Source organism: Carlito syrichta, unplaced genomic scaffold (assembly GCF_000164805.1).
Source record: "Carlito syrichta isolate Samal-C Ts95f unplaced genomic scaffold, Tarsius_syrichta-2.0.1 Scaffold153679, whole genome shotgun sequence".
NCBI lineage: Eukaryota > Metazoa > Chordata > Mammalia > Primates > Tarsiidae > Carlito > Carlito syrichta.
In genome coordinates this window covers 211,876-228,040 of record NW_007097775.1, presented here as the reverse complement: position 1 = coordinate 228,040, position 16,165 = coordinate 211,876, and the positions used below count along the sequence as shown (strand labels likewise).

General features: G+C 35.9%; 1 protein-coding gene across 3 annotated transcripts in view; it reads left to right on the top strand.

Moving 5' to 3' along the window:
- SNX25 (sorting nexin 25) overlaps positions 1 to 16,165 on the top strand; it is a 117,844-nt gene that overhangs the window by 80,411 nt on the left and 21,268 nt on the right. For all 3 annotated transcript variants that reach the window (XM_008050788.1, XM_021708974.1, XM_021708973.1), the window contains 4 exons: positions 3,428 to 3,559; positions 6,207 to 6,479; positions 9,697 to 9,861; positions 15,978 to 16,109. In XM_008050788.1, coding sequence (XP_008048979.1) covers positions 3,428 to 3,559; positions 6,207 to 6,479; positions 9,697 to 9,861; positions 15,978 to 16,109 — 702 coding nt within the window. The remainder of the gene's footprint in view (positions 1 to 3,427; positions 3,560 to 6,206; positions 6,480 to 9,696; positions 9,862 to 15,977; positions 16,110 to 16,165) is intronic.

Below are 16,165 nucleotides of genomic sequence, written 5' to 3'. Positions count from 1 at the left end.
AGTCTCCAGACTAGGAGGCTCAGATAATATTACAGAATTCCAATTTTTATGGTGGTTTGCTGTTTTCAAGGTAAGGCTGTGGATAACTTGGGACCATTCTGATAGCTTCACGAGTGGGAAGAACATTTTTGCTATGACCTAATCATGAGATCCAGAAGAATTACCACTAACTGTATTTCAGAACTTAGACTTCCAAATTAAATGAAACCTCTAATTAAAGAGATTGTCAGAGTGAATTTAAAAATAGGCAAGACTTTTTTTTAACGTTGCTTACAAGAAACTAAACACAAAGGCTCAGACAGGTTGAAAGTAAGAGGGAAAAGCACATGCTATGTGAACACCAAGCATAAGAGATCTAGAGTGGCTCATATGAAAGTCAGACAAAGTAGACTTCACAGCACAGAGTATAACTTGAGATGAAGAACGTTGCATTATCATAAAGGGGTCAGTTCATCAATAAAATATAATCATCCTGAATATGTTGGTAGTCAGAAGCCTTTAATAAACATGAAGCAAAACCTGGCAGAAGTGAAAGGAGAAAAAAAATCCATAGTTATGGCTGAAGATGTTAACACCCCTCTCTCAGTAATCAACGGAACAGGTAAACAGAAAATCAATAATAACAATTAACAACCAACTGAATCAAATAGAACATTTAACCTAAAATGTATATTCAGCACTCAGCCTAAATATACATGTTTCTCAACTGTACATTGAACATTCACCAAGGAAGACTATGTTGCTGGGTAATGAGAACAAGTTTTAACAAATTTAAAAGGATTAAAACTATACAGAGTTTGTTCTGTGACCACGATAAATTAAATTGAAAAATCAATAATGGAAAGATCTGGAAAGCTCCCAAATATTTGGAAATATAAACAGTATATCTAAATGAAGCTTTGGTCAAAGAAGAAGTCATAAGGGAAATTAGGAACTATTTTAAATGGAATGAACATGAATACAATATATCATATTTGTGGGATACAGTTAAAGCAGCACTTAGAGGAAAATATATACAGTTGATCTTGAACATCTTGGGGTTAGGGAAACCAATGTACCCTCCCCCTTACTGCACAGTCAAAAATTCTCGTGTACCTTTGACTCCCCAAAAATATAAACACTTAATAGCCTGCTGTTGACTAAAAGCCTTACAAGTAATATAAACAGCCAGTTAATATATACTTTGTATGTTATACATGTTCTTACAGTAAAATAAGCTAGAAAAAAGAAAATGTTACTGAAATCCTAAGACAGAGAAAATAAATTTACTACTCATTAAGTGGAAGTAGACCATCATGAAGGTCTTCATATTCATTGTCTTCGTACTGAGGAGGCAGAGGAAGGAGGAGGTCTTGCCGCCTCAGGGGTGGCAGAGGTGGAGAAAAATCCTAAGTGAATAGACCTGTGCAGTTCAAACTCGTGTTGTTCAAGGGTCAGCAGTACTTCTTGATGCTTACATTAGAAAAAAATAAAGGTCTGAAATTAGTGGCCTAATCTTTCACCTTAAGAAGCTATGAATTCAAACTAAATTAACTAGATGGAAGGAAAGAGAGAAGATACAGTGTTAGAAATGGGACATCATAGATGCTGCACACATTAAAGGGATATTATTAACAACTTTAAACCAATAAATGTGGCAATTTAAATGAAACAAATTCCTTGAAAGACACAAACTACTAAAACAGATTAAAAAAAAGCAACTCTGAATAACCCAAGATATATTAGAGAGAATGAATTTACAGTTTAAAACTTTTCCACAAAGAAAACTCCGGACTTAAGATTATTTTACTGATGAGTTCTGTAAACATTTAAGGAAGAGATAATACCATCTTAGAAGAGAAGGAAACTCTTCAGCTCATCCTAGGAAACTAGCATAACTCTGATACCAAACCAAAGAAAAACATACAATTACAGACTAATGTCTCTCATGACCCTAGACAAAAAAGTTCTTGACAAAATATTAGTAAATCAAATCCAGCAAATTATCAATAGAAAGATGACTTCAATATAAAAGTGGGTCTTTACTTTAAACAGTATATACTTCATTTCTTTGCAGTGCTGTTGTTAAGACTTGATGGACTACTTATTTTACAAACAGCTTTATTAAGGTATAATGGCATGTAATACACTGCACATACTTAAAGTGTACAATTTAATAAGTTTTGACATGTTATCACCACAATCAAGATGGTAAACAGGCCCGGCACGGTTGCTCATGCCTGTGATCCCAGTACGTTGGGAGGCTGAGATGAGAGGATTCACCCTGGGCAACATGGCAAGACCTCATCTCTACAAGAAATAAACGTGGCCAGGCACGGTGGCTTATGCCTATAATCCCAGCACTTTGGGAGGTGGAGGCAAGAGGGTTGCCTGAGCCCGTGGATTAGAGACCACCCAGGGCAACATGGCAAGACCTCGTCTCTAAAATTAAAAAAGAAAAAAAATTAGCCAGGCGGTATGCACCTGTAATTCCAGCTACTCAGAAGGCTGAGGCAGAAGTATCGCCGGAGCCCAGCAGGTTGAGACTGTGGTGGCCATGAGTGTGCCATTGCACTCCAGCCTGGGTGACAGTGAGACTCTGACTAAAAAAAAAATTAGCCGGGTGTGGTAATCTCAGCTACTCGGGAGACTGAAACAGGAGGATGGCCGGAACCCAGCATGTTGATGCCACTGAAGGTTATCTTCTTTCTCTTATCATAGCAATCTGTATTCAAAATAGGTTACTTTTTCTTTTTCTGTAAGTATGCAAAATAGTAAACATAGGTGTAGATGAGTTGATTTTAGTACATCATTACAATGAAATACTGTGGACCAATCAAAATTATGCTTACAGAAAAGTTTTTAATAAATATATTGTAAACAAAAAGTCAAGATAGAAAATTATTTGTAAATTCTTCAGCTATATAAAAATAAGATGAAAAACCAAAATGCCAAACTATTTAACTAGTCTTTTATACATTCTAGTTTTTTATACATTTCTCTTCAGTTTTTCTGTTACTGGCACTTACTGCTTTTAGCATAGAATGTACATCCCATAGGGCAGAGATTTGTATCTGTTTCACTCCTTAGAACTATACCTAATACCTAGTAATGACAAGTAAATCTTTGTTGAATGAGTGAATAATTAATTGAAAATTGGTATTTTTTGAATATGTGTATTTTGGTATTCTATTTCTTTTTTTTATGGCTAGGGATGCCGCTAAATGAATATGTGAATTTTTAATATTCAGTAAGCTTTATTCCATTTAAAATGTAGAAATGTGATAGAAGAGACTCTTTCGCTTTATCAGCAATGCTATATTCCACTGGCTGTGACTTTATAAAATGCATTTTTTCCCTAAATGTAGAAATCAGTCCATTGTAAGTTGAAGCAAGCTGATATTTAAAATTTGATTTTTAAAACCATTTTGTCATTTTCTTTTAATAGATTCTTCAATTTGAAGATATCTTGGCCAATACTTTTTACCGAGAACACTTTCGAATGTATATGGAAAGGATGGACAAGAGCTCTCTGATTAGTTTTTGGGAGTCTGTGGAATACTTAAAGAATGCTAACAAGGTAGTATATATAGCCTCAAAGGAATGTTAATCACTAGCTGATGAAAATTTGCATGTAAGGCAGTATATTTGTTTTTCTCAATTTAGATAAGTATTAAAATATTTTAAACCAGTATAACGTTGGCATTATGTTCTAGCTCATAATGTCAAAATTACAGGAGGTGCTTTTGAATGTATAGTTAATGAAAATATATATAAATGTACCAAGAGACTAAATTGAGGTCTTTTTCTCTTTTTTTCACACTATAAAAAAGCATATGTACACATATATCCACAGTGGTATAATGAATTGATTTTGTTACCTACACTTCAGTCTCAACCTTTCTGTTTATCATATGTGTATTTTGGGCACTACTACAATTTTCTTTTTTTCTCACTTTGGCCAGGCATAGTGGCTTATAGCTATAATCCCAACACTTTGGGAAGCCAAGCCTGGAGGATTGCTTGAGGCCAGGAGTTCAAGGCCAACTTGGGCAGCATATGGAGACCCCACCTCTACCAAAAAAAATGTTTTTAAATTAGCTGGGCATAGTAGTGTGTGCCTGTAGTCCTAGCTACTTGGGAGACTAAAGTGGAAGCTGTGATTCCAGCACTCCAGCCTAGGCAGCAGACCAAGACCCCGTCTCTAAAAAGAAATATAAATGAAATAAAATATGACTGGGTAAAGGAACGTAAAAAACATTTTTGGTTACACATGTTTTTTACAGTGAAGAACCCAATAATAAGCATTGTGCTTTTGCACTTGGCAGATTCTCAATGTGTATTTAAGAATTATGTATGTATATTATTTATGTATATAGTCAGTTTCTCTTTCCTGCACCTGTGGATCCTACCAGCCATGGACTGAAAATATTTGGGGGAGGCTGGGCGCAGTGGCTCACACCTATAATCCCAGCACTTCGGGAGGTTGAAGTTAGAGGATTGCCTGAGTCCCTGGGTTCGAGACCAGCCTGGGCAACGTAGTGAGACCTCGTCTGTATAACAAACCAAAAAATTAGCCGGGCATGGTGGTGTCTGCCTGTAGTTCCAGCTACTTGGAAGGCTGAGGCAGAAGGATCATCTGAACCCAGCATGGCCAGGAACATGCCACTGCTCTCCAACCTGGGTCACAGAGTGAGACTCCTACTCAGAAAAAAAAAAAAAAGAAAGAAAATATTTGGGGGGAAAAACTGTGCCTGTATTGAACATGTACAACTTTTTTCCTTATAATTATTCCCCCCAGAATCCAATATAGCAATATTTACATAGCATTTACATTGTATTACGTATTGTAAGTAATCTGGAGATGATTTAAAATATATAGGAGAATGTGCATGTTTAATATGCAAATAGTACACCATTGTATTAGGGACTTGAGCATCCTCAAATTTTGGTATGCTCTGAGGGTCTTAGAACCAATCCTCCTGTGTATACCATGTCTATAAACATGCATAGTAATATCTAGTATATACATATGACAGAATGTAACATTTTGAGGATGTTTGTCTATAAACATGCATAGTAATATCTAGTCTATACATATGACATATAGAATGTAGCATTTTGAGACATTTATTAAAATAAGCATGAAGAGCATTTTGTACATTGAGTTACTCATTTGCATATGAATGTTGTCAGAACAGAATGCCAATTTAAAATATATCATAAGTCACACACTACATTGGTTAGGTAACTAAATCCAGTCTTGTAGTATTTTTAAATCTTAGGAATTCCTTTTACTGTTATTTTGCAAGCCACAAAGTACCTCATTTTACCCATATTGTATTTGCCAGTTTTATTACTTGATCACCTGGCTAGACTCCAAATGACTTCTGACTGCTTTTAGAAGAATATCATAAAGAGCAATCTAAAGAGTTTTTCCTAAACTACTGAAGACAATTTGAAAAAATTTAATGGAATAAGAGCATATAACTTCCTCAAAATAGCCTTATTCTGATTTGGATGTAAACATCCTGGGATGTTTGTTAAATTAGTTATATTTATTAAGTTATATGTCTTTGTTGAAAACGTTGCATAACATTCTTAGAATTAATAAAATGCCTCTAGAGGAAATGTGAAGATTATGTTAATCAGAAGAGATGTTTGCATCCACAGTTGACTGGTGATGACCCAAGTGTGCTACTAAAGCGGAGTCTGTCTGATTGGTTCCTTTGTGGCCATTTAAAAATAATCATTCTGTGTTTTTCTTGTTCTTTTTTTTCAAAAGTACACGATTATAATATTGACTTCTTTCTGGGTAAGAAATAATACTTCTGATTTTTTAAAATAGAAAGCTAAATTGATTTTAACTGATTAATTTTATCTCTATGGAATAGCAATATATGAGAAGGAAGACATTGCAGGAAGAGAAATGTTCTCATTCTCATTTTTGTTCCTCCAGTGTTTAAAATAAATTGCAGGTGCTAACTGTTTAACGTAAAATGTTCATTGTAAGGAACCAGATTTTTTTTTTTTTTTTAGAATATGATATTTGACCCTTTCCCCTGAATGTGAACACAACAGACTAAGACCCATAGTGGTAGCAGTACCAGGGTGCATCCTAAGCATCTTCCTGTCAGCTTTTGGATGCAAGGAATTCAGAGGAAGATCGTTTATCTCAGAGATGACACTGCTTACCTTTCTCTTTCTTCATCTTCCTCTCTTTTCAGAATGAAATTCCACAATTAGTTGGTGAAATTTATCAGAATTTCTTTGTGCAGAGCAAAGAAATATCTGTGGAAAAATCACTTTACAAAGAAATTCAGCAATGTCTTGTAGGAAATAAAGGTATTGAGGTGTTCTGCAAAATTCAGGAAGATGTTTATGAGACCATAAAGGATAGGTATTACCCTTCATTTATTGTCAGTGATCTGTATGAGAAATTGATGGTGAAAGAGGAAGAAAAGCATGCCTCACAGTTAATTTCCAACAAGGATGAAATGGTAAGTTGCATTTAACTTTATGTTCCCTTTTCAGTGAGAATAAGCTTTCAATATGATTAGGTGGGCAAATACTGTATGAGCAAAATTTTATGTATACCTTCATCTTTTAATATATAAGACCTTAAGTAGAATAAAAAATAAGTGTGAATTACCTTGTTGCTTCAGGTCTTATGTGCGTCTCCTTTCCCTTTTTGTCCTTCTGACCAACTTGCTACCAGCTGTTGGCTTTGAGTCAGTGATCTCCCACCCTCTGTGTTAGGCACACTCCCGGTTTGTTTCTTGAAAAGAGAGGGCAGAAAATCTGTGGGGTGGGCCATTTCTGGTTCAGAGGAGCTAAGAGATTCAGTAGGACTACAGTTCAGCCCCAGAATAGAGAAAGGATCAGTAAAAATGAGTAGAGGAAGAGAATGTAGGATGAATTATAGGAAATATTTTGCAGTTTAAAAAGTCAAATGAGGGCCAGGCACGGTGGCTTACACCTGTAATCCCAGCACATTGAGAGGTCAAGGCGAGGGAATTGCTTGAACCCAAGACTTTGAGACCAGCTTAGGCAAAAGACCTCATCTCTACAAAAAAGTCAAAAATTCACTGGGCTTGGTGCACTCCTGTTGTCTCAGCTACTTGGAAGGCTGATGGAAGGATTTCCTGCGCCCACCTGGTTGAGTTGTGATCATGCCACTGCACTCCATCCTGGCAATGGAGTAAGACCTCTGACTAAAAAAAAGAAATTAAAATTTAAAAAATCAGATGATCATGAATTTCACAGCAACCTGGATGGAACTAGAGTCTATAATACTGAGTGACCTCCCACAGAAACAAAGATCTGAGTACCACATGTTCTCACTCATATAGAGGACCTTGATCATCCAACATATTACCATAAGAAAATGACTGACAGTGATGGGAAATTGGGGCGGGGGGAGATGGGATTAATGGTAGTAAACATCTGTCTGGAGATGGGGAGACACCTCATATCAACAAGGATGGCTGAACGAAGCATATTTGTATATCTAACCCTTAACTGTACCCCACAATATCATAATTAAAAAATATTATAAAAAAATAAATGAAATAAAAATAAAAACTCAGATGAAATTAGAATTCTCCAAGAGAAGCTATGCCATACTTTTTTCTTATGGTGTACTTGATGATTTTGGTAGCTTCAATTGCCATCTCTCATTTACTGCCAGTAACTTACATGAGTTTTAAGATTTGTATGAAGAACAAGTATTTTATAGTCATCTTACATAGAAAGATGGTTTATCTTGGATTTTATTTTCTGACCAGCTCACTGTCAGAATTCAGTCCTGAGGACAGAATTCCAGTCCTGAGGAATCAAGTGCTTGACTTTGATGGTATTAAAAATCAGCTTGAGGTGTTGACTGTATGATCTTCATGTAGACTCTTTATTTAAGTTGTGTAACTTGGTTCTTTACATTTCAAGTCACTGAACTGATTGGTCCAAAACTCATTGCTTACTGCTTTTTATTTTTGATAGGTCAGAGTTTGTTTTAACTGTGCTATCTTTCTACTCTAAAAATTAAAGTGGTTAATATTATAGCAAATGCTGTAAAAGAGGTTATTCAAATTAATAAAGAAAATCTGTACCCAACAAATACATTTAATAAGGACGTGAATTGATAGTGTGAAAGGTAATAGTAAGCAAACATGAGAAATTGCCCACCCTCACCTAAGATTCAAAGAAGGCTAATATCTATTACTGACCTTTTGAGAACTTCTACTAATCCCTAGAAGTGAGAACTTCTGGAAATTTTTCCTAAGAAAATAATTAACATGTAGAAAAAAAGCCTATGCATGACAGAGTTTGTTTAAGTACATCTGGGATAGCAAAAAGTAGAATCAACTCATAGCAGGAGTATCAATAGGAATATGTCTCAGTGAATTATCAATACAATAGAATGCAATGCTGTCATAAAAATTCTAATTTTGAAGACTAGAGTCCTCAGTACTCACCATTATATGTTATATAAGAAAGGCAGAATCCCCACTTAAATGAACACAAGGTATAGAATTATGCTATTTTATATATACATACACACTTAGAGATGAGTAGAAAGAACATTCAACTGTGAAAACAGCTTGCTTTTCTATGACTATCAATACTTTAATTTTCTTTGGAGAAAATTAGTTTATTCTTTGTTGCAATTAATAAAAATTAGAAGAAAAATATCTGGAAGAAAGTTAAGGAATAAACGAACCAGAAGGTAGTTCTCAGCAGTTACTTTTTTTTCAGTGTCCTGCATGCTATTGCCTCAGGAATCCAATTATAATAATAGTCTGTTTGGTAATCGATTTAGATTTTTCTAAGTTACATAGTTCTTTATGAATCTTTTTTTTTTTTTTTAATCTTTGAGACAGGGTCTCACTTCATTACTCATGCTGAAGTGCAGTGGCATGATCCCGGCTCACTGCAATCTCCATCTTCTGGACTCAAGTGATTCTCCTGTCTGAGTATCCTGAGTAGCTGGGTCTACAAGCATGTGCCACCACACCCAACTAATTAAAAAAAATTTTTTTTTAGAGACAGGTCTCACTATGTTGCCCACATTGATCTTGAACTCCTGAGCTCAAGCAATCCTCCCATCTTGGACTTTCAAGTGCTGGGATTATAGGTGTGAGCTACCGCACCTGGCTGCTTTATGAATCTTAAGTCACTTTCAAATGCTATTTTACTAATAAAATAATCTGTCTTTTCTTTTATAAAATACATCTTCAAGAGAAGCACTGAACAAAGTACTAGAAATACCTTTACTAGGGGCAATTTGGGAATTTTCTTTTAAAGGGACTGGCATAAGTTTTTTAATAATATTCTTAGGACACTAGAAAGAAGCCAAATCTCAGTGTCTTTGTCAAAGATTAGTTAGAATATTCAGGTTGAATAGGGAAGATAACTGAGTTGCCTTCCCTTGTTTCATGCAGATTCCCCTGGACGTGCCACTTGGGAACTAATGGCATGGACTTTACCCCAGTTCTTAGGCTGTTAAATATTTCTTTTTTCACTTCAATTCTGAATACCAGTTATTTTTGTTTTTTCTGAGCAAAAGCAGTCTTCTAAGCTTTCTCCTTTAGTACACTTTCTTTGCTGTATTCTGAAACTTTGGAATGGTATATTATAATGATATAGAGTCTGTATAATAGATAATCGTTGACTTTTCTATTATCATAAGATGCAGTGGTTATGATCTTTTTTCCCCAGAGCCCAGGAGGCGAGGCCGGTGAGGAAGCTGTTGATGAAGGAACCAGTCGAATCAACGAACGAGCCAGTTTTGCTGTGAACAAACTGCGAGAACTAAATGAGAAACTTGAATATAAAAGGCAAGCTCTAAATTCTATTCAAAATGCACCAAAACCTGACAAGAAGGTAACTTTTGCTTTCAAGGTTGTCTTTGAAAGTTTCCATTTGTCTCATTTGATAGAGTAGTTTTCAGTTTAGGTTGAGGAGTGCTAATTTCTTACAAAGAATTTTAACTGAGAGCAAGTTCCATTATTACTTTTTTGCTTCTAGGGCAGAATTAGAAAAGCATTTGTTTTTAATCTCTTATAATTTGGAGTTCTTTCTCAGTCATCAACTGTGAATAACTCTGTTCTTTGTATCTGGCTTGCCTACAAGGCCTTTGGAGAAGAGGGTTAAGCTCTCTCACGTGCCAAAGGTCATTTCTGGTAGTAAGCCTAACACTCGAGGACAATCTTTTAATACAGTGTTTTTCTTTCAGCTACTGCAAGTATAATTTAGAAAATGCCACAGAGTTGTGCAGGAAAGGTTTTGCTAAAAGCCAACAGAATCTGAAAGTTAAAAAATGTAAACAGCATCTCACTATATGGCATTTCCCAAGCCTAAGCTGTGGTGTGGCTTTTGCTTTGTGTTTTCCTCCTTAACAGTTCAGCAGGGTTTCTCTGATGTAGATGTGGCTGATGCTCTTTGGTCTGCCAAATTGGTCTCCTCTGGTACTTTCTGAATATGTGTTTGAGGGTTTCAAGCAGTCAATGAGAAACCAACTTTGAATAAAACGATTCCAGTGAGTCACATTGGGTTTTCTGAAAATATGTTCCCAATCCTATTGAACCTTTTTTAGTATTTCTTTCATGAACGTTCAAATACTTTTGTAGTGAAGAATAGTCCTGAAACAAGATATAAGAAAACAATGTATCATGAACCTATCAGTACTTTACAGTTAAAATACCTATTCAATTAATTGATAATCTAGTTACTGTCTAGTTATACAAGTGAGTTTTCTTTAAAAAAGGAAACACAAAGAAGAAAATCTTTCAAAAGTGTATATTGTTTGTTAGTAGTCATCTTTTTACAAAATTGTGAGGGAAAAGGAAGTTTAATGAGAAAATTATTTGAATAACTATTGGTGGTACTCTGAAAAGGAAACAAATGACTGGGTTTCCTGAATTGTCATTAAAAAATAGGTTCATTCTCCCCCTTACGTGGAGTCATTCCAAGTTAGTACGTATCAAACTTGGAAAGCCCAGCAATCTTCCCAGTATCAAGAACATCTTTGAGATGATAAACAAAATTAACTGACATGATAATCAGTGTCTGCAATATGGCTTGTTCTTTTAGAATAGTTATCTAATTTATTCTGGATACATCTCATTATAATTTAAAATGTATTTGTGGATAACAGTATGAAAGATGAGCTAGAGAATGTTTATTGAACATTCTGCTTATTTTCTGCTTGGTTCATAGTTTGGTTGAAAGACATTCTTCAGCCTTTCTTAAAAGAACTTCTGATAACCATGGAATAAGCATTATAAGCTATGATTATGTGAAAGAATTCTCAATAAATTTGGAGAGATCTCCCGATATTCACTTGATGTGAGCACTGTCCTCTGATCTACATTTCCTGTTACATCAGATTGTCCACAGGCTTCTCAGGGGAGCACTCTGCTTCTGGCAGTTGTGTGCAGGACTCAGAGGACTGAGGATGTGAGGAGTGAGCCTTCTCTCCGGAAGGAGACCTCATTCTTCTTTTAGGTCTTGTATTCATGTTGGAAAAAACTAATAATTAGTTAATTTTTTTAAATGATAAGATTTATGTTGAAAAGGTTTTGGTAATCTAGCAAATAACATACACATTTAAAAAAATCTTGGGCCGGGCTTGGTGGCTCAGCCTGTAATCCCAGCACTTTGGGAGGCCGAGGCGAGTGGATGGCCTGAACCTGCAGGTTTGAAACCAATCCAGGCAACCTGGCAAGACCTCGTGTCTACAATAAAATAAAAAATAGCCAGATGTGGTAGCGTACATCAGTGGTTCTGGCTACACGGAAGGCTGAAGCGGAAGGATCGCTGGAGCCCAGAAGGTCGATGCTGGGGTGACTGTGAGCGTGCGTGCCACTGCACTCCAGCCTAGGCGAAGGAGTGAGACTCTGACTAAAAAAAAAATTCTCTTATTAGAAGCACTTTTCTGGATTAAATATCTAATTGTGAATTAGATCACTTTCCCATGCATATATAATTGTACAGACTTCTTCCCCTCAATAAAGAAAGGCAGGGGATTGTTTAACCCTCCTTTTTTTCTTCTCACAGATCTTTGCACTAGCAATGTAACTAGCTACTGGATGTAAAGATACTGCCTTTTGGTTTGACTTCCTGAAATCTGCCCAGGTTTTATTTTATTTTATTTTTTCTCCACAGAGATTTAGAGTCTGGAACAAATTGTCCAATTCTAAGTTTCTCTTGGGAGTAAACCATTAACTATAAAGAATCTCAGTAACAAAAGTGATAAATAAATGCAAGGTGCTGTGCTAGTCACTGTGAAGAGTCAGTGAAATGTAGAGTCTGACACCTGCCATCAAGGAGCAAACCTGCTGGTTGTGGAATTAAAACACATGAAAATAAAACTGATCATCACAGTCCATATTGGCGAGAAAGCACAGGACAGTGACATAGGGAAGGAGTACTTCCTGCAGGCTTTCTGAGGAAGGAAAGAGACCTTGTAGACTCCATGTTCAGGAGAGTTCTAGAAAGAAGTTACTGCCCTCAAACTGCAGTCTTATAAATCTATCGTTTTTCTCATAAAGGAGATCCAAGGAGATGGTAAAACATAGCATTTAAAAATTATTTATTTTGCTGGGCTCAGTGGCTCAGCCTATAATCTCAGCACTTTGGAAGGCTGAGGCGAGTGGATTGCCTAAGCTTGTGAGTTCGAGACCAGCCCTGGCAACTTGGTGAAACCTCATCTCTACAATAAATCAAATATTAGCCAGGCATGGTAGCTCGCTCCTATAGTTCCAGCTACTTGGAAGGCTGAGACGGAAGACATCACTGGAGCCCAGCAGGTTGATGCTGGGGTGGCCATGAGTGTGCCACTGTGCTCCAGCCTGAGCGACAAAGTGAGACTCCAGCTCCAAAAAAAAAAAAAAAAAAAAAAAAATTATTTATTTTTTAAACTGTGGTAGAATACACATAACAGAATTTACCAGTTTAACCATTTTTAAGTGTACAGTTGAGTGACATTAAGTACATTTACATTGTTTAGCAGCCATTACTGTTGTTTATCACCAAAACTGTTTTCATTATAAAGAACTGAAACTGCACCCATTAAACAATAACTCCCCATTTTACCCTCTCTCAGTCTCTGGCAACCACCATTCTACTTTGTCTCTGTGAAATTAACTACTCTTCAGTACCTTGTATGACTAGAACTGTTTTTGTGTGACTGGCATTTCATTTAGAATACTGTTTCCAAGGTTCAGCCATATAGTAGCATGTGCTAGAATTTCATTGCTTTTTAAGGCTGACTAGTATTTCATTTCATATATATATATATCATATATATATATATATATATATCATATATACCACACTTTGTTTTTCTATTCATTCATTAATAGACACTTAGTTTTCTTCCACCTTTGGCTATTGTAAATAATGCTGCTGTGAATGTGGATGTACACATTTTTTCTTAAAGTTCTTTTTTAAAGATTTCTAAAAGATCCTGCTTCCATTTCTTTTGGGTATATACCCAGAAGTGTAATTGCTTGGGAATGTGGTAATTCTGTTTTTCATTTTTTGCGGAACCATCATACGGGTCACCACATCTGTACCCACTAACATTGCACTAGGATTCCAGTCCTTACATATCCTCACCACCAACATTTGTTCTTTTCTTTTTTTTCCAATAGTAATTATCCTAGTGGATGTGACATGGTACCTTATTTTGGTTCTGCTTTGCATTTCTCTAATGATTAGTGATGTTGCGCATCTTTTCATGCCTCTTAGCTATTTGTTGATCCTCTTTAGAGAAACATCTATTCACAACCTTTGCTCATTTTTTAATTGGGTTGTTCGTATTTTTGTTTTGAGTTTTAGTGGTTCTCTAAACATCTGGAGATTAAACCTTGGTCACATCTATGATTTGCAAATATATTTCCTGTTCTGTGGTCTGCCTTTTTAGTTATAGTGTTCTTTGATGGTCAGAGTTTTTAATTTTGATGAAGTCTGATTTGTCTATTTCTTCTTGTGCTGCCTGTGCCTTTTGTGTCATAGCCAAGAAATCTTTACCAAATCCACTGTCATGAAGTTTTTCTTTGTTTTCTTCTAAGGGTTTTATAGTTTTTAGCTCTTGTGTTTAGGCCTTTAATCCATTTTTAGTTAATTGTTGTATGTGGTGTTTGGTAAAGGTCCAGGTTTATTCTTTTGCATGTGGATACCCAGTTTTCCCAGTACCATTTGTTGAAAACACTGTTCTTTCCCCCAGGGATCTTGGCACCCTTGATGAAAATCACTAAACCATATATTATTTCTGGGCTATCGCATTGTTCTGTTTGTTTGTCTTTATGCCAGTACTGCACTGTTTTGATTACTGTAGCTTTGTAATATGTTTTGAAATCAGAAAGTGTGACTCCTTCAACTCTGTTCTTTTTCAAAATCGTTTTGGCTGCTTGGGGTTCCTTGATATTCTGTATGAACTTTAGGATGGATTTTTTATTATTATTTTTAAAAGTCTTTGGAATTTGGATAGGGATTGCTGTTGGGAGCCAACATCTATAGCTACATGGCTGAGGCCTGTAAAGTTTTACTTCTTTCTAGATATTTTTTAACTTCTATTTCCTGGTAGACTGGGTAGTCAGCTCTTGTTCCTGAAAGCTGTTTCCCCTAGGGCTAAGATTAGAAACTAAATTACCATGATAGTTTTGTCACCCTGCCCCTAGCCAGGCAGAACGTTTTCTTTTGTTTCGTTAATTACCGAAACTCTGTCTGCTTCAGCCCATGGCCGCCATCTTGGCAAACCTGCATTTCCTTGTTCAAGAGTGTGACAGCTACTATTTGATTTTTAGAGTAGACTTGTTAGGATAAAATATATACATATACACTCATAGCTGCGTAAATCTATGCTTGCTGTTTTGTTTCCTTTTGCTACATTATTCAAGTGTAATAGTTACTATACGATTTATAAAAGAATTAACGATAAGGTATTAGCTTAATAGGATATAGCATAGTATTAAAGTCCAATAACTAGATCATATAAAAATTAAAGTTTAGACATATGAAACATATGAATTATAGTAAAGTTTTGTAGTTTAAGAATAAGTTTTAACTGAGTTATAAGGCATTACGTTAAATCGTAATAGGATAATAGTATAACTGACAGTTAAGTCATTTAACTAAACTTATAGATTATAGTATAGTGTTAAGTTGATAATATTAATTGTTAAAAATATTGGGAATCAGTGAACTTGGATTGAACCTAGAGTTAACTCAGGAAAGTTTTTTGTATTAATCAGGGTATAGAGCAAAGAGTATAATATGAATGATTCATTGAACATTATGGAAAACACTTTGAACGATTTGTATTGAAATTGTGCACCTGTGACCTTAATGTAAGCACGGCAGGCATCATGGAATTCGAATTGTTTGCTTGGAAATTGCAGATCTCGTGGTGGTCTTGTGATGCATAGTTTGTAAAGCACGGAACTTGTACGCCCCTAGTGAGTGATTATCACACTGCTGGAGAGTGTAGAAAATGGTATATAAGTTGGAAGGAGTCCGAATAAAATTTGGCTCCAGTCCTGATCAGACTGTTCCCAGAAGAACTGCCTCCGAGTAGTCTCTTCTAGCTGTCCAGATTCTCTGGTGCGGGTCCTAACCCACCCTTGGTCAGTGCTGGTCACCGACAGATTGCATTGAACTTGTAGACTGCTTTGGGTAGTATTAGCAATAATATTTTAAGTCTTCCAATCCATGTACATGGAATGTCTTTATAAATATTTGTCTTCTTTAATTTCTTTCATCAGTGTATTGTAATTTTCATTATAGAATTCATTCACCTTCTTGATTAAGTTAATCCCTGTTTTATTCTTTCTGATGCCACTATAAGTAGAATTGTTTTCTTAGACTTCTTTTTGGATTGCCCATTGTTAGTGTATAGAAACACAGCTGATTTTTGTGTGTTGGTTTTTGAATCTTGCTACTTTACTGAATTGTATAGTGTTTTCATAACTCCCAGAATGTTTTCCCCATGGCAGATTGTTTCCAAGTTGAAGGATGAAATAATCCTAATAGAGAAAGAGCGCACAGACCTTCAGCTGCACATGGCGAGAACAGACTGGTGGTGTGAGAACCTTGGCTTGTGGAAAGCTTCCATCACCAGTGGAGAGGTATGTCTGATTGCATTTCTTCCCAATTCGTTTGGAAAGTTTGACTTTATTAGGTA